At 43.7% G+C, this 24,744-nt stretch overlaps 2 protein-coding genes across 2 annotated transcripts in view; both read left to right on the top strand.

Annotated features, from left to right (window-relative positions):
* Positions 1 to 24,744, top strand: part of LOC310789171 (NLR family CARD domain-containing protein 3-like) — a 268,107-nt gene that overhangs the window by 97,902 nt on the left and 145,461 nt on the right. The gene's annotated exons all lie outside the window — the stretch shown is intronic.
* The window catches only part of LOC310789457 (nephrocystin-1-like), a 75,465-nt gene that overhangs the window by 42,905 nt on the left and 7,816 nt on the right, over positions 1 to 24,744 (top strand). The window contains exon 16 of the mRNA XM_083651100.1: positions 11,033 to 11,132. Coding sequence (XP_083507226.1) covers positions 11,033 to 11,132 — 100 coding nt within the window. The remainder of the gene's footprint in view (positions 1 to 11,032; positions 11,133 to 24,744) is intronic.

The following is a 24,744-nucleotide window of genomic DNA, read 5'->3' as shown; positions in this document are numbered from 1 at the left end:
AGCACACATATAAACACAAAACTGTATAGCACACATATAAACACAAAACTGAATAGCACACATAAACACAAAACTGAATAGCACACATATAAACACAAAACTGAATAGCACACATAAACACAAAACTGAATAGCACACATATAAACACAAAACTGAATAGCACACATATAAACACAAAACTGAATAGCACATATAAACACAAAACTGAATAGCACACATAAACACAAAACTGAATAGCACATATAAACACAAAACTGAATAGCACACATAAACACAAAACTGAATAGCACACATATAAACACAAAACTGAATAGCACACATATAAACACAAAACTGAATAGCACACATATAAACACAAAACTGAATAGCACACATAAACACAAAACTGAATAGCACACATAAACACAAAACTGAATAGCACACATATAAACACAAAACTGAATAGCACATATAAACACAAAACTGAATAGCACATATAAACACAAAACTGAATAGCACATATAAACACAAAACTGAATAGCACACATAAACACAAAACTGAATAGCACACATAAACACAAAACTGAATAGCACATATAAACACAAAACTGAATAGCACACATAAACACAAAACTGTATAGCACACATATAAACACAAAACTGAATAGCACACATATAAACACAAAACTGAATAGCACACATAAACACAAAACTGAATAGCACACATAAACACAAAACTGAATAGCACACATATAAACACAAAACTGAATAGCACACATAAACACAAAACTGAATAGCACACATAAACACAAAACTGAATAGCACACATAAATACAAAACTGAATAGCACACATATAAACACAAAACTGAATAGCACACATAAATACAAAACTGAATAGCACACATATAAACACAAAACTGAATAGCACATATAAACACAAAACTGAATAGCACACATATAAACACAAAACTGAATAGCACACATAAACACAAAACTGAATAGCACACATAAACACAAAACTGAATAGCACACATAAACACAAAACTGAATAGCACACATATAAACACAAAACTGAATAGCACATATAAACACAAAACTGTATAGCACACATATAAACACAAAACTGAATAGCACACATAAACACAAAACTGAATAGCACACATATAAACACAAAACTGAATAGCACACATAAACACAAAACTGAATAGCACACATATAAACACAAAACTGAATAGCACATATAAACACAAAACTGTATAGCACACATAAACACAAAACTGAATAGCACACATATAAACACAAAACTGAATAGCACACATAAACACAAAACTGAATAGCACACATAAACACAAAACTGCCTTCGTCTTAGCTCAATCTAATCGTATCTAAGATACAACTAAGATTCCAACCACAGATTTAGCTAATACATCTGCAAGCTTCACGTGTAGTTTTAGCTAATCACTACCTGCTGACGTTAGCTCTATTGCCAAATCTGTCTGTCTGAAAAATGCCATTTTAGTGTCAGAATGCTCAGAAGATACTGTATGTGGCAAACTGGATGTGATATTTACTTTGGTGACTAAGGAGCGAAAGAATCGTAATTTGTGATCACAATCACTTCTCCCATTGACTCCAATAGACTCAGGACCTGCTCGTCTCCTAAAGGGGCGTGGCAGGGGCCAAACCCATGTGACACGTTTGGGGCCGTGGTGGCCTAAAGGTTAGAGAAGCAAGGTTGTGACCGGAAGGTCATCGGTTCAATCCTTCGGACCGGCAGAATAAATCTGGGTGGGGAAAGTGACAAGGCAGCCCTTGCCCCGTTACCACCACTGATGTGCCCTTGAGCAAGGCCCTTAACCCCAACTGCTCCAGTGGAGCTGCTCAGTGGCCAGCAGATCAGAGTGTGGTTGTACTGGTGAGCTTCCAGGTGTGAAGGTGTGTGTGAATCTTTATTTTTATTTTTATTTGACCTTTATTTAACCAGGTAAAAACCGTTGAGAACAAATTCTCATTTACAATGGTGACCTGGCCAAGGGGCCGCAGCAAGGGTAAAAAACAATACAAACAGTACATCAGGTCAGCACAAGGCAACACATATATAATACGTATAGTAAATAACGACAAGACAGAAGTAAAATCAGGAAGCAAACAACAACATTCAATGAACAAAGATGCAGAAGGAGGGGGGTTGCTGGGAATAAATGATGGGACTATAGGGGGAGAGAGGGAGGGAGATGCCTAACGGCAGGTGCAGCGGTCGACTACGAGCTGTTTCAGGGTGTGTTTGAACATGTTGAGAGATATGAGAGCTGTGAGTTTGAGTGTGTTTTGAAGTGTGTTCCAGTCATTTGCTGCGGCAAAGCGGAAGGAGTTACGGCCAAAGACAGTACGGGCTTTTGGGATGGAGAGCATGATGAAGTTGGTGGATCTTAGACGGTAATTGCTGTTGGAAATATGCAGGAGGGATGAGAGGTACTGTGGACACATGCCGAGAATGGACTTGTACACTAGTTGAAGCCAGTGTTGAAGCCGCCTGATGTGAAGGGAGGGCCAGTCCACAAGTTCATACAGGTCACAGTGGTGAGTCGAAAAGGGGGCATTTGTGGCAAAGCGGATAGCAGAGTGGTGGATTGTGTCCAGTTTATTGAGGATGCTCTTTGAGGCCATCCGGTAGATCGTGTCACCATAGTCGAACATGGGCAGGATGGTCATTTTGACGAGGATGTGTTTGGCAGAGTGTGTAAATGACGCCTTGTTGCGGTAGAGAAAACTGAGTCTGGCTTTGACTTTGGCCACTAGGTTGTTTATGTGTGTGTTGAATGAAAGGGATTCGTCCAGCCATAGTCCGAGATATTTATAGGAGCTGACAAACTCCAGCTCAGAGCCGTCGGCAGTGTAGATCTTGGGGGTGGGGCTGGCAGTGCCGGGGTTGTTCCGGGCAAACAGCATGCATTTGTTGGCAGTGAACAGGGTGCTCCTGAAAAAGACAGCATTGCTCTCAGTGAGACTCCCCCTGTATAAATAAAGGTAAACAAGGCCAGGTGGAAACCTGGCATAGGGCCGGTGCATGGTAGCCTATTGCCTATTACTTATCCTACTGCATAGGCTAAAGTACCCGCTAACGTTCACGTAGCATATTAATTAATTAATCGTTCGGGGAATAGCTTATTATACGCTGTAACGTTATGGACTGCTAACGTTCACGTAGCATATTAATTAATCGTTCGGGCAATTGGTTATTATACGCTGTAACGTTATGGACCGCTAACGTTCACGTAGCATATTAATGAATCGTTCGGGCAATTGGTTATTATACGCTGTTATAGGCTGTAACGTTATGGAGATTTCATTTAAATTACTGCCTGTCTATTGTGTTATGTTATACAACTGCTACCGACTCCACTCGCCAGCACCCCCCTCCCCCCAGCTCTTTCTAAACAAAGACTCCTCGTGTCTCCACTCCGCGAGTGCATATAGTGGAGACATACCTAACAACAATGAGATGATAGCCTATTACTTAGCCTACTGCATAGGCTAAAGTACCTGCTAACGTTCACGTAGCATATTCATTACCCTTACTGTGGCATGTCAAGCTGCAGCGTCCTCCGTGTAACGAGCAAAAAAGTAGTGTGGAGCTGCAGCGTCCTCCGTGTCCGTGTAACGAGCTAGCCACAGTATACCTGGGCCGTTTCTCAATACCGAAGAATGCATTCTTGTTCTTGGGGAGAACGTTCTTGCTAGTCGTTCTTGGAAGAATTAACTTGCTAGGTCACAAGCACACATGACGCTGTTGGCAGTTTGAGACGATGCGTTCTTGAGGGTATTGCGCAATACCAGCGCAGAGGCCGCCTGCAGTACTACACAAATAAAAAGCTCAGCTGATGTAGATGCAGCCAATTGTGCTCTGGAACTTTTTGCCATTTTTCGCCATAAATGTTCGTAAAGTGGCACTTATTGAAACCTACTACCCTGCTTGTAGGCATCAAAAGTCATCAGAAATTAATTTAGTGATGAAATAAAACTTTAAATTGTAAAAAACTTTCCGGAGCTTATGGCGTCTTCTCTGCTGCGTTCTGCCTCTGCTTATGCCGAAATGCATGCTGGGAGTGTGGAAAGACATTTAGAACCTGAATCCGTGCTCAAATGGTCTGGGCGACAGAGTCGAATGTAGGGGCCCTGCTGTGCATGCTGCACACCGGCCCCAAAAACAACACCACTGATACAGACAGTTGAGCCTTCTCGCTCTAAACAGTCTCTGGAGAGAAGCAGCCTTGTTTTCAAACTGGCAAGTGCATTTGTGAAATCTCTTCTCCTCTCCTCTCCTGTCCTCTCCTTTCTTCATCTCCTCTCCTGTCCTCTCCTCTCTTCACCTCCTCTCCCCTCCTCTCCTGTCCTTTCTCCTCTCTTCACCTCCTCTCCCCTCCTCTCTTCTCCTGTCATCTCCCCCTCTCCTCTACGGTTTTCCTAGACACTCATATATTACACACTCTTGCCAGGGCACTAGTGCAAAGTCACTTTGACTATGCTGCCACCTCATGGTACACCGGACTAACACAACGATTGAAGGGCAGGTTGCAGACAGCCCAAAACAAATTAATCAGAGTTATACTTAAGTTGCACCCCCGTACTCACCTTGACACCAAGCACTTTGAAAGTCTCCGATGGTTATCGGTCGAAAAGCGCACTTTATATATTAAAATGCTTAGTCTTTTTATAAGTGATACATTGTAGAAGAGGGGTGATCTCTGCACAAACCGTGTGCGTCAGGTGCGTCGGAGCATCAGGTAAGTTGAAAGAGGAAAATCCCGCACACTGACTGCACTTCAGACTTTTATTAGCAACGTTTCGGTCACAACAAGACCTTCATCTGGCAAAAGTGATTTCTGAATGCAGACAACAGTTATATATAGGCACAAGGGGGTGTCGCAGCAGCCAATCACAGTCAAGCAATCAGGCTGACAACATGCCTAATAGACACTGCAGGTGTCAGTCAATCATAATAAATACATACAGAGCAAACAGAATACATGAGGATCAGCCTTCACACACCTATACATTTCCCAGTAATAAAAATAAAGGGAGAATGATTAAAAGTTCCCAGTAATAAATAAAAGGAAACTTGAGACGGCTATTCCCAGTGATAAATAAATAAAGGGAGGAAGATTAAAATACACAGTAAGAATTTTTTATATCAAATGGGCTATTGATTAAAAAGTTCCCAGTAAAAAATATATAAAGGGAAACTTAAAATCAAAAAGGCCATTGTTCCCAGTAAGATATAAATAAAGGGAGACTAATTAACAAGTACCCAGTAATAAAAATAAATGGAGACTAGAAAATAGCAAATGCGAACTATAAATACAATATCAATCAACAATAGAATGCAATAAATATCCATTAAAATTCAGAGCATAATGTTGAGTTGTAGTTAGTCATTTAAACCTTTAGGTGTTAAAGTTTGGAGGTAAAAAATCCAAAAAGCCTCTCTTTTTTTGAGGAGCAGGTCATGGTTGCCCCCTCTAGGTGGCAGGGGAACCTGCTCAATGCCACAAAAACGTAATGAGGCAATATCATGGTTGTGATCATTAAAATGGACAGCAATAGGGTAAAGATGATCGTTTTGTCTAATAGAACTCTTGTGTTCGCTTATTCTCTGTTTGAGTTTGCGAGTCGTCTTACCCACATAGGCCAGTCCACAACAACAAGTAATAAGGTACACAAGTAATAATACTCTTGATAGGGATCTTTTTACCAGTGTGGGGATGGTGAAAAGAGGTGGTCTTGAAGGTGTTGTGGCATTGGGCGCAGTTGCCACAGCGGTAATTCCCATTGGCTATAGGAGCAAGGAGAGTCTGTCTCGGTTGTGGGTGATTATTAAAAGAGGCATGTACCAGACGGTCCCTTATGTTTTTTGCACATTTATAAACAAAGAGGGGTGGATGTTTAAAAGTATCTGATAATTCACTGTCAGATCTTAAAAGATGCCAATGTTTCAAAATCGTGGCTTTGATGAGGTGAGAATGGGCGGAATAAACCGTAGAACAAGTAATAGAAAAGTCCTTCTCACCTTTCTCACTTGTTTTAAGAAGATCGAGACGGGGTTTGTTTAATGCTGCAATGTAGGCCGCATCGACCCAATCAACAGGGTAGCCCCGTGAACACAATTTAGACTTCATGTCTGCAGATTTGCCAATATAGTCCTGTGTGGTGGCATAAGTGATACATTGCCCTGCTGCTATTTGCTTGATCTGCTGCTATTTATTTTATTTTGAGTTCCTTTAATGTAACCGCTCTCCGCTGTTTTATGTTTCTTTTAAATTGTTGTAAGTGTTTTATGTTTTTTATGCCTCGTCTTACTATATGTTTTATGTGAGGACCACAATGGAAATAAGCCCTCGGGCTTTTTTGTGTTTTTATCCTCGGTGATTGATATATTGTTTGTTCTTTCATTACTATATGTACTGTTGTGTTATTTTATTTTATCACCAAATAAATTCATTCATTCACTACTATCCTCTCCTCTCCTCCTCTCCCCTCTTCTCCTGTCATCTCCCCCTCTCCTCTACTATCCTCTCCCCTCCTCTCCTCCTCTCCCCACCTCTCTTCTTCTCTCCTCTCCTCTCCCCACCTCTCTTCACCTCCTCTCCTGTTCTCTCCTCTCCTCTCTTCATCTCCTCTCCTGTCCTCTCCTCTCTTCACCTCATCTCCTCTCTCCTCTCCTCTCCTCCTCTCTCCGCTCCTCTCCTCTCCTGTCATCTCCTTCTCTCCTCTACTATCCTCTCCCCTCCTCTCCTCCTCTCTCCCCTCCTCTCCTCTCCTCTCTTCTCCTGTCATCTCCTTCTCTCCTCTACTATCCTCTCCCCACCTCTCTTCACCTCCTCTCCTGTCCTCTCCTCTCCTCTCTTCATCTCCTCTCCTGTCCTCTCCTCTCTTCACCTCCTCTCCTCTCTCCTCTCCTCTCCTCCTCTCTCCGCTCCTCTCCTCTCCTGTCATCTCCTTCTCTCCTCTACTATCCTCTCCCCTCCTCTCCTCCTCTCCCCACCTCTTCTTCTCTTCTCTCCCCTCTTCTCCTGTCCTCTCCTCCTCTCCCCACCTCTCTTCACCTCCTCTCCTGTCCTTTCTCCTCTCCTCCTCTCCCCACCTCTCTTCTCCTCTCCTCTCCCCTCTTCTCCTGTCCTCTACTATCCTCTCCCCACCTCTCTTCTCCTCTCCCCTCTTCTCCTGTCCTCTCCTCTCTTCATCTCCTCTCCTCTCCCCACCTCTCTTCATCTCCTCTCCTCCTCTCCTCTATTAACACATTAAGTGCCATAGACGACCTAACTCGTCTTACATAATCCAGCGCTTGAGTGCCAAGGACGAGCTAACTCGTCTTACATCTTTTTCAGTGGTTTCCACTAGCTGGCGCCCTTGGGCAATATGTGAATGTGGATCCGACCTCTCCCGCTGCCCCGGAAGTACTCTAACAAAGATTTCTATATAGGGAAGGCGGGCTCTTTGATCAGCGTGGGTAGTAGGTAAGTTTGAGCGAGAAAGACAGACAGAGAATTACATAGCGATTTATATATAGAGAATTTCAGCAATTTAGCAATTTAGAGTCAGATTTAGAGCGAGTTGGTTAGCGTAGTTGATTTAGTTGTTAGTACAGTAGTAGTGTTTAGTATAGTCTTTATAAAGACTTTGTTTAGATAGATAGTTAGCGGTAGTTACAGTTAGTGTTCATTGTAGTTAGCTTAGCACATTTAGCGTTAGCGTCAGTTCATTTTAGTATTTAGCCTTTATTCTAGTAGTTTATTCTAGTTCAGTTTGATCGAGTTGGTAGCCGGTAGATTAGCCTTATTTCAGTTCAGTTTGATCTAGTCGTAGCAGTAGTTGTTTTATTTCAGTTTAGTTGGGAGCGGGTGGCGTGTTTGTGCCATGCCGGCCAAACGCAAGCGGTCTTCGGCGGCTGCACGCAAGCGATCGGCCGATCAGAGATCACTGCTTGATTTCTTTTCCGTCCGGAACGAGCTTGTGCCGGAGACCGATTCCGAGGTCTCGGATGATGAACGGGGTGAGCCTCTGCATGTCGCGGCTGCGGCTGCAGGGCTCACGTCTGAGTCCGAGTCGAGTGACCTCCAGTCTTCTCCAGACGCGGAGGATTCTGAGGAGGAGTGGGCCCCGTCGAGAAGCGAAGCTCCAGAGAGCAGTGGTAAGACGATGTTTGAGATGACTTGTGTAACTTGTGGAAATGTAATTACTATGACTATACAAAAGCCAGCAGTCAGTCAATTCATTTTACTTTTATTTCAGACTCTGAACAGTCTGAAGATGAGCCTGAGGCAGCCAGCTGTAGCGGTACTGGTGCTACAGCCTCTGGTGCCAGGAAAATGGGTAAGAGCACACTTCAGAATCAGGTTTATTTTCACATCACAGGTTCCAGCCAGCATTCAGTACCACACATATAAAAAACACTATTTTATGGTAATTATGTATTTCTATAATTTGCAGATTGTGGCAGTGGAGCTGGCAGTGGGAAACGGCCTGCAGGTCCAGGCTGGAGTGACGTTGACTGGGAGCCAACCCACATCCCCTTCAGAGCAGAACCGGGTCCTCATAGTGGTGGTGCTGCTGAACCAGTTGACTTCTATCAGCTCTTCCTGGACGATGAGCTGCTCCAGGCTATTGTAGTCCAAACTAACTTGTATGCACACCAGTGCATCAGTCAGGTCAGTGAGGCTCTGCCACATTCAAGGCTTGGGAGGTGGAAGGACACTACAGTGGCAGAACTCAAGAGCTTCTTGGGACTATACTTCCTCACTGGGATCGTCCAGAAGCCTAAACTGGCCATGTACTGGACCACAAATGAACTGACTGCTACCCCCCACTTCAACAAAACCATGTCTCGCAACCGCTTTCAACTGCTAACAAGATTCCTCCATTTCAGTAACAATTTTGATGTTGATGGTGCAGACAAGTTGTTCAAGGTCCGGCCAGTTCTGAACGACCTGTTAGAAAAGTTCAGAGACATGTTCACACCGAGTCAAAACATTAGTATTGATGAGGGGATGCTCCTGTGGCGTGGGCGGTTGGCCTTCAAAGTCTACAACCCACAGAAACCCATAAAGTATGGGATAAAGTCCTACATCCTCTGTGACTCCCAGACAGGTTACTGCTACAACATGAAGCCGTACTGTGGTGAGCGGGCCACCCTAGGCGAGACGGTGGAGTTCCTCCTCGGGGACTTGGCAGGGCAGGGGTACCATTTGTACATGGACAACTACTACAACTCTGTTGGAATGTGTGCACAGCTGCTGGAGTGTCAGACACATGTCTGTGGCACTCTGAGGAAGAACAGGGGTGAGCCACCTGCTACCATGGTCACCAACCACACCGTGAAGCTGGGGGAAACGGTCATGCGCCACAACGGTGGCACCATGGTTCTGGCCTGGCGAGATAAAAGAATCGTGAAAATGGTCTCCACGCTGCACGACGACACGATGGAGACGGTGCAGGTCAGGCAGAAAGGCAGCACAGAGAGGGTCGCACACACAAAACCCAAGTGTGTGGCAGACTACAACAAGTACATGAATGGGGTCGACAGATTGGATCAGAACATTGCATACTATCCGTTTGCCAGGAAGACATCCAGGTGGCCCTTCAAATTTGTCATGTACATGTTTCAGATCTCTTTTTATAACGCCTTTGTTCTGTACAAAGCTAAACACCCAGCTAAACGCCAGAGAAAGTGTGAAACATTGCTGGATTTCATCCTGAGTGTTATCGGTGTATGGACCAGACCTGTGGTGGGGGGTGGCGGGGAGGAGGTGGGGGCTGGCGGGGAGGAGGTGGGGGGTGGCGGGGAGGAGGTGGGGGCTGGCTGGGAGGAGGTGGGGGCTGGCGGGGAGGAGGTGGGGGCTGGCGGGGAGGAGGTGGGGGGTGGCGGGGAGGAGGTGGGGGCGGGGGGCAGTGACCAACCTGCAACCATGCCCCGGCGACCATACCTGGACCCTCAATGCAGGCTGGAGGTCAAGCTAGCGGGCCATGTAATGGTCCTCATACCAGCCACACTCAAAAAAGATGGCCCAACGAGGAGGTGTAGCATGTGTGCAAAGAAAAATCTTAGAAAAGAGACACGCTACATGTGTGTCAAATGTGGGGTCTCATTACACAGGGGTAGCTGCTATGAGGAGTACCACTCAGACAAGAACCTTCCTCAGCGGCGCTGGCGCTGAGTAGGCATGGGTCGTAAAAAAAAAAAACCTGCCAGGGATTGTTTTTGCTCTTTGTTTGATTGTTTGCTAGCTAGCAGGAATACATAAAAAAGTACCTGCCGATTTTCATGTAACTTTGTGGATGGGTGTAACATGGGCCAAGGAAGTACCCATTACATTTTGGAGCAGTTCTGGATTCGGTGTACGAGCCCAAACCGGTTTGATCACTAACCGAAAAAAACTATAAAAAAAAAAAAAAACTATATAAAAAAAAAAAAAAGCTGAGTCTGCTCTTGTTTTGTATTTATTTTGACATTTATTTATTTTATTATTTGTATTATTCCTCCATTATTGAAAACAACTATTGTTCAGATGTCTGATGTCTCACTGATGCCAAAAATAAATGGTGAAAAGTGACTGTTCTGCCTGTTTTATTGAATTTCACAAAACTGCATTTTTCTCAGCTTTCCTTCTCAGAGGCCAAAACCATGCTGTATTCAACGGCTAATATCTACATAACTACTAACTCTACAAACTAACTCTTTTAGACAGAGAAAGCACACATTCTATTAGTTCTTTTTAGATGATTGGTGTTCACGAAGTCTTAACAGAAAAGAATCCTCGGCTGTTGTAAAATGAGCCAGAATCGTCAAAAACACCCCTGGCACAACTTACCTACAGGATTGAAAAAACGGCTGGCACTCAATGTGTTAATAGCTTCTTTCCTCCTCTCCACTCCTCTCTTCTCCTTCTCTCCTCTCTTCTCCTGTCCTGTCCTGTCCTCCTCTCCTCTCTTAATATCTTCTCCCCTCCTTTCCTCCTCTCCTCTCCACTCCTCTCTTCTCCTCCTCTCCTCTCTCAGCTCCAGCTGGTGTTTTGCAGCAGATGCTGCTGGCCAGGCAGCAGCCCAAGCTGATCGTCAAACTGAAATCAGCCAAAAGTAGGACCAGAACCCAGCTCAGGTGAGAGAACCACTGGAGAGCTTTAACACACCCAGTGGATGATGTGTTCAGCCTTCAAGGAAAAATCCACCCTCACATCCCAATACACCCCTTGCCCCTAATCACTTAGCCCTTAACGCTCGTTTTGTGCGTTCACGTGTCCTGGTAGAGTGTCCCCATTCTTGTTGGGACAGAGACGTGTCCTGGTAGAGTGTCCCCATTCTTGTTGGGACAGAGACGTGTCCTGGTAGAGTGTCCCCATTCTTGTTGGGACAGAGGGCTAGGGTGAAGTGGTAGGACTATATAGCCCACCAAACAGAGCTTCTTCAGAGATTCAAGATTCAAGATTCAAGATTCAAGATTTTTATTGTCACTCCATGGTACAAGTATCACGTGTGAAATTCTTGTGCTGTGGACTCCGTTTACGACATAGTACAAATAGGCAACAAGCAATGAGCAATAGGCAATAAGAAATAGGCATCAATAAGCAATACTAAGCAGCAATAGGCAATGCGGCAGAATAGCGATAAGACAAGTCAGTGGCATATTCATTGCACATAGGTGCACGTCATGTGCATACGTTAGACGTGTTCGGACATTTTACTTCGACGTATTTGACATTAGGGCTGTCACTTTTTCCCCAAAATAAAATTCGAACGAACTTTAATTGCCCGAAATTCGTTCGAATATATTCGAAGTTTTTTGGTTAATTAAAAAAAAAAAAAAAAAAAAAAAAAATCCCAGTCCAGCAGCCTGTTGCACCAGCTGAACGTAAGTTCTGTCTTAAGTTAGGGTGTAAAGTCCACACTAACTGCTACGTTCAAACTAGTTAGTTTGACACTAAAGTTGTGTCTTTGTTTGGTTGCACCACGGAGACGTAAGGTACATCTTAACTAGTAGACCCTAAAGTCCATACTAACCAAAATAGTGTCGCAGACAATGACGTGTACAGTATCTGTGACCAATCAGTGAAAAGCACGGTGGAAACGATGTTTATTTACGGTTGTTTAAGTGGAGTGAAAACAGGACATGTTGCCCACCGCAAATTAGTGCTTTCATATTTCATCAACACTAATCAAATGAGAACGTTATTGAGTAACGTTCGTTTAGGTTCATATTACTGTTAACGTTTATCTGTCAGCTCTTCATCAGTATTGTAGGCTATACCACCATCCTGCCTCACTAAATTGTTGCGGTTATTTTAATTTGTATGCAGTGCTGCAGCTTGTGGGAAACAAAAGCGTGAGTCATAAATATCAAAGGGTGTAATTTATCACGGAGAGCGCGTTGCGGACGCAAAACAACGATGCGCCACGGTGCCAAGTTGCAATCCGTGCCGACTGCTATTTTACGGAGGACTTTACACCTAGTAAGACGTAGCTGTAAATTTTAAGTTCTAACTTATGCCTACGTTGTAACTACCGTAAATTCCGGACTATAAGCCGCGGCTTTTTTCCCGTTTTTTGGCCCCTGCGGCTTATATAACGGTGCGTCTTATCTATGGATTTTTTCAGAAAAAAAAAAAAAAATACAAATAAAATCTCTCTTTTTTAGCACTCTTTCTAACTATAAATCCACTTCTGTTTTAATTTCCTCTCTTGCCCTCTTTTCACCACACCGCGGACACTGTGTGCACTGTAAAAATAAACAACGGTGGTGTTGTGTTATGTTGTTTTGTTGAAATGTTACGGTAATACGGTAAATGGGAGCTTCCTCAAACAGCCATTCTCTTTCCCGACAATCCCCTCTGTGCCTGACCACTTACATATGGTAATTACGGTAAGCAAACGGCCACTCGGCCATCAACTCCCTCCCCCGACTACCAGGAGAAAATCACAAACTTCGGCGAATTCACACAAAGGAAGATCAAGGAATATTCCATCGAACCGGAGCAGATCATAAATATCGATGAAGTGCCTTTGACGTTCGACCTGCCACTCACTCGGACTGTTAACAAGAAGCGCCCTGGAGGATTCTTTCACCAAAAAAAAGCTTTGCTCGTTCTCGACAGCATGAGAACGAGCAGTAGAAGCAACACTCTCACTTACCATGGGGAAGGTACGACGCAGCTTTCAAGTTGAAAGCAGTCAATCTCGCATTAAAAGAGGGAAACAGCAGCCGCGCGTAACCTGGGCATCGATGAGTCAATGGTGAGGCGTTGGACGGTGCAGCAGGAGGAACTGTCTCAGCACGGAATATTATAGGAGTGTGAAAACATCCACAATCACCAACGGGTTCCAAAACGCTGGACTGCTGCGGGATGAAGAGGATGACGACGCCACAGCTGGCGCTGAGGGCCGTCAGAGGCTTCAGAGGCTGTTCGATGCCGACAGTGACGAAGAGGAGTTCGTTGGTTTTGAGTGACAATGAAGGAGAGAGGAGAGTGGTTGACGAAGCCACCCTGAACCTGTTCGTTTCCGACACTGAAGATGAGGACTTTGGTGGTTTCAGTACGCAGGAAGAAGAGGAAGACGAGGATTAGTGACTTGACTTCTCTGGTTACAGGTTTGCTGCACATATAGCCTATTGTTGTGTGATTTTGTCTGGGGATTAGTGACCTGACTTTTGTTTTGTTTTGTTGAAATGTTAATAAATGGGAGCTTCCCCAAACAGCGATCTCTTTCCCGACATTCCTCTCTGTGCACGAACCCTTTCATATGGTAATTAAACATCAAAACACCCGCGGCTTATAGACCGGTGCGGCTTATAGAAGAAAAAAATAGTCAATTTTGGTCCCGCGGCTTATAGACCGGTGCGTCTTATAGTCCGGAATTTACGGTATTTCACTTGGTGCAACCCAAATATTTTTAGTAGTGCGTAAACTCGGACTTAGTGAGACTTTACGTTCAAACTAGCTTACGTTTCAACTTACGCACAGCTGGTGCAACCCACTGCAGGCCACCGGGCATCAGCCCGACGTGTTAGCTTGGACGCTCACAGTCACAACACTGCCTCACAAACTTGGCTGCATCCAACTCGAGACAACTTTTCAGACCCTGGAGACAATCTTTCTCAGAAGAGACTAACGCGACAAATCTGGAGACTTTTTCTGACATGGGATTAACATTACCAGCAAGCAGCAGTTGGTTAATTTTGGTTCATTAAAAAAAAAAAAAAAAAAAAAAAAAATTATAAAAAAAAAAAAAAAAAAATTCGAACATTCAAATTACATTTCGAAAACGAACCCCTCCCCCCACATTCGAAGTTGCATTCGAATTTCGAATGAAAAGTGACAGCCCTATTTGACATACAGTGCAAGTAGCATGTACCTTATTAAACATACAATTAAACATTAGGCATTGTGCATACGTTAGACGTGTTCAGACATTTTAAATTCGACGTAATTGACATACAGGTGCAAATAGCATGTACCTTGTTAGACATACAATTAAACATTAGGCATACATAATGGTAGCAGCTGCAGTACGGTACGGTACGACTACTACACTATTTGTGTATGTTAAGGAGTCTCGTGGCCTGCGGGAAGAAACTGTTCCTCAAGCGATTTGTGCGTGCTTTTGGAACCCTGTATCTCCTCCCTGAGGGTAGCAGGGAGAACAGGCTGTTGTGGGGATGGTTTGTGTCTTTGATGATCTTCAGGGACCTCCTGAGGCACCGCTGGTTATACAGTTCGTGCAGTTCTGGCAACTCGTCTCCTGTTACGTGCTGGGCCGCGCGCCTCACCCTCCGTAGCGCCCTGCGGTCCATGGTGGTACAGTTCCCGTACCAGGCGGTGAAGCAGCCAGTCAGCAGGCTTTCAATGGTGCCTCTGTAGAAGTCCCTGAGGATTTCTTTCCTTAGCCCAAACTTCTTCAGGCGCCTGAGTCCGTGTATTCGCTGTTGGGCCTTTTTGACAACAGTGGCGGTGTGGCCGGCCCAGGTCAGGTCCTGGTGGATGTTGACTCCCAGGTACTTGAAGCTGTCCACCCTTTCCACCACTGTGCCGTTGATGGTGATTGGGGGGTGTGTGCCCCCCCCTCTCCTGTAGTCCACAATGATCTCCTTGGTCTTGGAGACGTTCAGAGAGAGGTGGTTGTCCTGGCACCATTGTTCCAGGACCCTCACCTCCTCTCTGTAGGCCGTCTCGTCGCCCCCCGAGATCAGCCCCACGACTGCTGTGTCGTCTGCAAACTTCACGATGGTGTTTGAAGTTTGAGTCGCCACGCAGTCGTGGGTGTAGAGGTCGTACCAGAAGGGGCTGGAGACGCACCCCTGGGGTGCTCCTATGCTGATGGTCAGCGGGGAGGAGGTGAGGTTGCCCACCCTCACCACCTGGCGGCGGTCTGTCAGGAAGTCCAGGATCCAGTCGCACATCGCTGTGTTTAGTCCCAGGTCCCTGAGGTAGGTTATGAGAAATCTCCCAGAATGCCTTGCGAATCATCGGCAAGATGGTGGCTAAGGCTAAAAGAAAACACAAATGTAAGCATTTTCTTTGATAGTAAAGATTTAAAAAAATATCCTAACCATCCTATTATCTTAGTTTCATGTATTTTCAATGTATTTTCGATCTGCCATTCTCAACCTGTGGGCCGCTACTTAGCTTAGCGCTACAATGGCAGTCTATGGTACTTTTGCCTACTCCCGTTCAGATGCCCAAAATACACATTCCAACAGCGCCAGAAACACTCACATGTACACTCACGTATTCACCACACCATGAAATAATAATCCAAAATAACGCGAAATAGTAATTTTCGTAGTAAATCCACACCGAGAACTAACAAAGAGTAACTGAACTAACATAGTATGACCAAAGTTACTTTCTCGTTTGCCATGAGGCACATGTGCTGTGTGCAGTCATCAGCACAGCGCATGCTCCTCATGGCAAACAAGGAAGTAACTTTGGTTACTCTTTGTTCAATTACCGTACTCTTTGTTAGTTCTCGGTGTGTGGATTTACTACGAAAATGACCGTTTCACGTAAGTTTGATTGATTATTATTTCATCGCATGATGAGTACACAAGTCACAACATGTACATGTGAGTGTTTCTGGTGCTGTTGGAATGTGTATTTTGGGCGACTGAATTGGAGTAGGCAAAAGTACCATAGACTGCCATTGTAGTGCTAAGCTAAGTAGCAGTGAGGGCTCTACCACAGTTTGTACTGCACGCAGAGTGAAGATAAAGGCATGTACTAAACTCTCAAAATGTTGGCGTATCCCTTTAAGGCTGATTTGTGCATCAGAGCCCATTTCCATGTTGCATTTCCCCCTTTGATGGATAAGCTGTGTCTCAATAACTTAATAACTTAATGTGCAATTACTGTCTCAAAGCTTTGCTTATATAGATCCATATACAACTGTGCAATATCTGACTTCTAGCCTTGTTTGCAATCCAGTGTGGCTTGCATATACTTAGACTGTAGTGTACATAGACATACGATTCTATTTTCTTTCTTATATACATATTTATAATGGTCACTCTACCTCACACCTATTGTTTATAATGTAAATAGCTGTTTGTTTTAGCTTGTATGCTTAGTTTGCTTAGCTTTTCTTTTTCCCTGTGTAAGAACATTGAGAGCAACATATACCGGAGTCAAATTACATACTTGGCCAATAAAGCTGATTCTGATTCTAAATACATTTGGGCCCCTATTCTCCCACAGGCCTTCGACACTTCCCATAGGAAAAAGCAGTTGTAGTTCACTGCCTGTGAATGTCCCAGCATGCAATGGGCTTCTCCATTTCGCTACTAAATAGCAACCAAATGAGCCCAAATAGATATAAAGGTCGATTTAAATCATGTTTAATGGTAACACAACCTGCAATTGTAGAACATTTCAATATTGGACCAAATAAAACATTGAAATGAAAACACCACCCTACAGAGGTCTGCAGAACTGGGCAGACCCAACGCTGCGGCGTTGCAGCGGCCTCCCGTGGGCTGCCGCGGGCCCGCGGCCACCCGGAGTATTTTTTTTCACCAGCAGCTGCAGTGCGCAAAAGAGCCGCCAGGTGGCACGTGTGAGCAGTCTCTACAGGCGGAAGTCACCGGTGCCAGTGTACATTCGTTCCAAACATTTCCATCTTTGAAGCACCTCAAAGACAGAGTGACTTAATGTAACGTTACAATAATTCAAGGTGAGTGAGTTTCAATTCATGTTAAGGTTAATGTTCAAACACCAGCTGTTTGCATATTTCCCAGAAAGCTATAACTTTTTACACATACAGCCATGGGGTGTATATAAACCCCTCGCAAATACTGCATGATATAGTGAAGTGGGGGAAGTTTGACCATAACAACATTGCACGCGGTTTCTTTACCAAAATGCTTTGCATTGCAGATTGAATAATAAAAAAGGCAAACTGGTCAACGTGACGCGAGGGGGACGTGCGGGCGGCATTAAACGAACGCACCCAAGTATGTTAGAGAAGCAGTATAGCGGAGGGGAGGCGGACCTCTGAGCCTTCCTCATCGGACCATCGTGATTAATTACCTGTTTGAATTACAAATTTGCAGATTTAATCGTAAAAAAGGCCAATTCCACTCAACGTAACGCTCGTGGGAGGTGCAAGCGTTGTTGAACAAGCGCGCCCTAAGTAGCCTACAGTGTCAGTGCAGTTCAGACTGGGGAGGCGGACTAGTAGATTCAGCAGAAGTCATTTGTGTTGTGGAAAATGTTTTTCACATTCTTTCCTGTTTTAAACCCAATGTGAGTAATGAACAGGTCTTCAACTGTGAATTCAACTCGCCTATTTGCATGAAGTCGCTTCCATTACATCCATGCTGCTGCTGTGTTTATCTCTCTCCAATAGCTCTCTCAAAGCCACGATAACTAACGTTATCCGCCAGTAATTCTCCCTGTTTTCTGCCAGCAACACACACGTTGTTGGTCAGGATCTGTATCGTTAACGTTATTTGTTTTGGCCTTTCAATATTACTGGTAGTGATATAGTGCTTAGTTCAGCCGCTTGACTGTACTTATTAGTAGCCTATCCAGTGGTGTCTCTCATGCAGAGATCAGCTGTCAGGTTGTGAACGTGCAGCGTCGCAGCCAAACAGTATCGCAGCTACTTCATAAACCAATTAATGAATTCATAAATACCACCGCAATGGCTATTTGGTTGACATCGCACCCTCGCAACCCTAATCACATATATTATTTTGTTGTTGTTTTTCAGGACAACCCTCCCTTGCTGACGAGACTTCAGTGAGACAAAGCGCTCCACCCTCCAAGCTACTGTACTGCACTTGCCGTGCTGGGACCAGACGAGAGCATTTTCAAGAATGAAAGTTGAAACAAACAATACTCATTGTATATAATATTTCATTTTATCTGAAACACTGCAATATCATATCACTGAGCTTAAAGAAAGGCTCAACAGTGTGAATGAATGAAATATAAAACACGTACTGCTGCTAAATTAAATTGCAGCCACGTAAATTACACATAACCTCTGTTAATATGTATGCTGTTAATTAACACAGTCTATAGTGGTTCTTGCTGAAACGCGTACGTTGTTGCAGTGTTTGAAACAGGAATAAAACCCTCAAAGGAAATTTTTTGAGTGCTAGATCCTTCTCTCTGCTGCCCTATGGAAAGTTTTTTTATCCGGTGAGCTTCAGCTGATAGCTGCTTTGAACATTGTGAATAGCAATGCCCTTCCCCCAGTGACAGTCCTTTGTTTTGCTAATTCACCCTGCCACCCTGCAGACACTGAAGGTTTTTGTTTTAGAACAGGTTTTCAACGTGACGCGTTTTCTATACACAAACTGGATTTCCCCTGTTTCCCATATAAGTAAAATAGCCTAACAATAAGATATATAGGCTACAGTAGGACAATTTGAACAAACGGTGACTATTCTGCATGGCATTCCATCAGTGAAACATAATTTTATTGAACAGAAGAGGCTGGTTGGCCACAACAGGGTGTAGAATAATATTGACACTGGAAATAATGTAGCCCATGTGTTTTTTTTGTAACTTTATTTTTAAGGTTTTTGTTTTAGAACAGAGTGCATCATTTTCCAACATTTCTCCACATGAGTGACAGTTTTACAAATGCAAACTCACAAAATAAAAACATTCAGGTCATCATGATGGGTGTTACAGATCAATTCTTAGTTTTTTAATAGTTAGCTTTGTGTTAAGTTATGTTGTTCGGTTACTTGTTCCAATCAGCTTCAGAGAGAGAGAGAAGAATAGAGAGAAAAATAGAGAGAAAAAATGGAATGAGACATGCATGTATAATATATAATACATTCGATGTGAAAATACACATGGGCCAAATGAGCACAGAAAAGGCTAAATGGGAATGGAAGCTCCTCCTACACTCTTATGCGCCAACCATTTGGACCAGAACCCATCAAATTTATCCTTTCTCAATCTTAGATAGGTCAGCTTTTCCATCTCATATATTTCCTGTACAATTGCTATCCACTCTTTTTTTGTTGGTGGGTCCTGGTTTAGCCATTTTCTTGTTATTGTTTTTTTGCTCGCTACAAGAAGTATTTTGAGGAGGTATTTATCTTGGAGATTAAATTCGATTGGTATATTCCCCAGGTATATGGTGCCAAAACTGTCATCTATTTCAAAACCCCGTATTTTTTTTTATAACCATATCTTTATTGGTTTTGCATGTAATTGCTGTACATGTATTCTCCTCATACATCTAACATACATCATTTATAACCCCCCCCCCAACCCTGTGGCAGTATAAAAAAGAAAACAGGACAATGCAAGAATTAAATAAAAGTAACAAAAATAAATAGGTTGAATCAACTGTAGGTATTATATATACATACCGCACATATCATTTACAATAGCCTATTTCACATTCAAGTCACCCTTCCAATGCCTCTTCAATGTCACCATTTTTAACAAATTCCAAAAACATTTCCCAAATTCCATAAAAATCTGTCATTTTCTTCCTAATCATATAAGTAAGTAATCCGCTTTGTTGCTTAATGCTTAACTTGAATTTGAGGTCTTCATACTTTTCCTCTGTCATGTTCATGAAGTAGGTTCTTGATGGATGTCTGTAGCAATCATGTCATGCTGTCTGACTCAGCTGCTTCTGCTCAGTTGAACATGGAGCTGTACGATGTTGTGATTCTGAAAAAGAAATTAAATTATTATTATTATTACTACCTACAAAATAATAACAAGCCCATACATCATCTTCTTTCTGTTAGCAACCAAAGCAGTTTGTTTACAAACAACCTGATCTTTATGGAACCTATGTTAAGTCCCACTATAAACCATTATCTGTCGTCGTTTCACATTTTACTGAAAAATGCTGCCACCAGATTAAAGAAAAGACCCTGTGTGATGTTGACTGATGTGTTTTTTTAATGTAATGTGTGCGTTAGTTTTCCTAATTCCCTGATTGAAAAACAGCATGGCTCAGACGACAAGCTAGCTCCATATGCAGCTCCAGTCCAAAACAGAGCTAGCTACTGTAGATTGATTAGCGTTACTGTAGCTACACCATGATGCATGACCGCGCATCAGTCAATATCACATAGGCCTAAATGTTTTCTTTAATCTGGTGGGGAAAAAAATGCAATCAAAGTTAAAACGACACAGATATTATGGTTTACACGGGACTTAGATTTAGCTCCCATTAGCCATGTTCGCTAGCCACTTAACTTTATGGCTACAGTCTGTCCATAAGCAGAAATGATGTCTTGTGCGGCGCCGCACTACAGGCATCAGATAGGCTACCAAATAGCCTACCAACAGCACAGAACCATGTTCCTTGAGGAAACGATTAGCGGTACCATGGGGTTAATCACTGTTAACGTTACACATTCAGTTGCAGTTATCTAACGGTGGCATGGCAAGCCTGGGAGCGTACCTATGTTCCCCGGGTCCTATATTCCCCGGGTCCTATGTTCCCCGTTTTTGTGGGACCGGGGAACATAGAACCCTTCCTAACCTCCCCCAGACCCTAACCCAAAACCTAACCTCTCCCACCCCTCACGCCTAAACCTAAGGTCGGCATTGCGGGTGGTCGGCATAGCGGATAGACACCCCAAATGTTACGGAGAGTGTTAAAAACGGGGAACATAGGACCCGGGGAACATAGGGATGACCCCGCAAGCCTAACATGGCAAACTCCCTAATGTTAACGTTAGCTAACACAGGCCTGTTGTAGGCGACAATCTCATAATCTCCTGGCGGAGATAATAATAACAAGCCCATACATCATCTTATTTCTGTTAGGCTACTACCATAAGCAGAAATGATGTCTTACCTTCACTGTTGTGTTACAAAGTTGATGGATGAGTACACACTGTAGCCTATTTCCACAGCGCTGCGTGGCATAAAATACTATTATTTATTTATTTATTTAACGTTATCAGACAGCCTTCTTCTTCTTTGGTTCACTCCAGGCACTTCCTGTGGAGTCAATGAACAGAAATAGTGGACAGCGCCACTCTGCCATTTTAACCGTGTTGTGGTCACACAGTGTATCGTTTCTCAGGTGATTCAGCAGATTCAAGTGAGCTGCTGCCACCTATCGTCTAATAAATATTACTGCAGCCTAATTGTTTTCATCAAAGCAGCACACCGCGGGAAAAGGCAACGCCAGCTCCTCCTGACTCTGCAGACCTCTGTATGTGAAACATCTATGTCATATTGGGGCTATATATATCTCTTGTCGATTTAACGTGATTTAGATAAGTGACAGCGTAACGCGCTTCTGTCATGTCCTACTGTGATGTCCGCTCCAATAAATTGGCTCTACTTCACATTTTAGTTTTACAATAAAAACACATTTATGCAATGACTTTACATAATGTAGGCTATATTTATGTGCATATCCTACCATCCTAGCAGGGGAGAGAAAACGATATCTTTCTGGACAAACTTTCACCAATCTATTAACACGTTGAGTGCCATGGACGAGATATCTCGGCTTACATGATCCAACCGTTAAGTGCCAAGGACGAGATATCTCGGCTTACATAAACATTTTTTTTTTTTGACGGTGGGACATCGATCAACCCCTTTTACATCTCCTATAGCAGAATTGGAGGAAGAGAATGTGTATAATCTATTTTACCGACCAGCTAGGTGGCGACGGTGCCCTCCCGACAGAGAGAAAGTCAACCAAAAGCAGCCGCCTCAGGCGGGTGCTTCCTCCATTCACAAGGAAATGGCTTGCCGATTTTACAGTCATCAGTCACCAGACTCGCCGCTCTCGGGCCGCGCCAGCAGCAGCACACGGGGGATTGCAAATTTGCATAATATATTATGGGTAAAACACACTTTGAAACGCCCGCAGAAAGGCCAGAATCGCACGCATTCCGAAAACCCAGAAACGAACGAGCCTCATTCTCATACACTCGCTGCCAGGGAGGGAGGCTGCTCAAACTCGCTGCCAGGGAGCGAGGCTGCAGCGAGCACTCGCTTGTGACAAACGCAGGCTGAAAGCCACTAGACACGCCCACGGAGGGAGGAGTTGAAGGAGAGGGCGTTCGGAACTATATTGTTTGGATGTCTGATCTCTCACTGATGCCAAAAATAAATGGTTAAAGTGACTGTTCTGCCTGTTTGATTGAATTTCACAAAACTGCGATTATCTCAGCTTCCACTCTCAGACAGCTGAAACCATGCTGTACTCAACGGCTAATATCTACATAACTACTAACTCTACAAACTAACTCTTTTAGACAGAGAAAGCACACATTCTATTAGTACTTTTGTGAACTTTGTGTTCACAAACTCCAAGCAGAAAAGAATCCTCGGCTCTTTTAAAATGAGCCAGAATCCTCAAAAAACGGCCTGGCAGAAGCTACCTACAGCATTGAAAAAAGGGCTGGCAGTCAATGTGTTAATCTCATCATATAGGGATAGGCTATATTTTTCTAGCTGATGCCTTTAGAACATTCTTTTCACTTTGATCTTGCTATAGTGTAGCGTATTTACATGCTTGCAGTATTTAAACTGCAGTTAGATTGGTTTGAGAAGCATAATAATATGGAATAATAGCCTATATATGGAGACAGACAGACTGGATGAAGGGAGGGGGGGGGGGGGGGCAGAGTGCTTGGCTTTTGTCTGGTTTTGCTGGACCACTGGAATTGGAGCTTAAAAGGCAAGCGTGCGATTCGTTTATTGCACTTATCCAATGAGCATGACGGTGCATAATTTTACGCTTAAAAGGCGTGGTTGTAATGGTTGAGTCTGCGTGTAGCGCCGATACCAAGATAGCGAGTGTGCTGGTCCACACCCACTTACTGCGCTAGGCGGCCTAGCGCTAGGCCTTAAACGCAGTTTCTACGCCGATTGCAACGATAGGGCCCTTGATGTCTGGCAACAAACTGGTGGCATCTGTCTGACTACTGATGATGAATCAGGATCTCCAAGGGTTGTCCCATTTCATAGGACTAGATTTCAACCAGTACCCCTCCTAACTGTTCTGGGGGGTTAGTCCAAAAGCCCGGGGCGTAGGGGTACAAGTAAGACATGTAGTCTAGTAGGAACGGGGGGTCCCCGCGCACCCGAAAGATATATTTTTCTAACATAGATTTTTGTACTCCTCAAGGTGTCTAATAAACAAATTTTGTTGTTACCCCGTTGAAATAGTGTCCCATGGGTCCGTTTGGCGGCCATCTTTGCGGGCATATTGCGATGTCTGATGAAAATGGATAAGGGTCATAACTTTTGAACTAGACGTCATACAGAGACAAATGACACCACTTTTCTGTATGATTTCTGCATGAGGAATTGATTGAGAGGGTTGTTTTAATGATTTTAACAGGTTTGGTATAGTAAAACTCAAAAACATTTGAAAAAAGTGTCTAATTTACTCTCAAAATCTTGCAAAAGAAATCTATCTACATATTAGTCCATGGACCAGAAGGGTTGGGAATAATGCTCATATTGATTTTTGGCAAGGTATACATCTCTAGAGTTAGAAAATATGTGAGAGCATTGCACCAATGGTAGCTAAATGTGTGTTATCACTCGATTTATAACACCATGCAAAACATAATAGTTGCGTTTTGCAGACGCAGCAGAGAATGATTGCTCAGGCTTTACTGGCATCTGGAAGATGGGTCCAGTAAGGTTCCAAAGTCTTGGTCATGGAGTCCCAGTACCAGCCCCACGTACTGAACTCTGGATGCTTTGCTGGACAGAGGTTGCCTGATTCCAGTAGAAGCTGGCCTGCAGCAGTCCACATTTTACATGCTGAATCAGTGCATCTTGGGTGGGAGGCAGGTTCTCTTGATGCATTTGAAAAAAGCCAATGTCTAGCATCATCTACTTGGCTGGAGCCACAGCTTTTGCTGTACATGACAACCCCAAGGTGAGGGCGACCAGGGTTTTGGGATGAACTCCTCCTTTCTACCAAGAAGGATGTTATACCTTCCAACAGATCTGAATATGACATATCTGCACTTCAGCCTTGTAACCATCCTGAAGCAGACACTACAGTATAATGATTTATAGCACCTGGCACATGCTGGGCCAGTAGCCATAGAAACTCAGGATCCATACGTCAGACAGTCATGTTGTAATACTTGCAATACGCTTCTTCTACACATTAGGCCTCACAGAGCACTGGATCGGCTTCACATGTGGAAAGTACATTTATGTTCACAAAATCTGCAATGTTCTTGGTCCCCAGAGATCACTGGCATTACATCTCTTCCATTTGCTAAAATGATGTGATAC

The sequence above is a fragment of the Poromitra crassiceps genome, assembly GCF_964638095.1.
Source record: "Poromitra crassiceps genome assembly, chromosome: 14".
NCBI lineage: Eukaryota > Metazoa > Chordata > Actinopteri > Beryciformes > Melamphaidae > Poromitra > Poromitra crassiceps.
The sequence above is the reverse complement of the archived record's forward strand: the minus strand, read 5'-3'. Positions and strand labels throughout refer to the sequence as shown.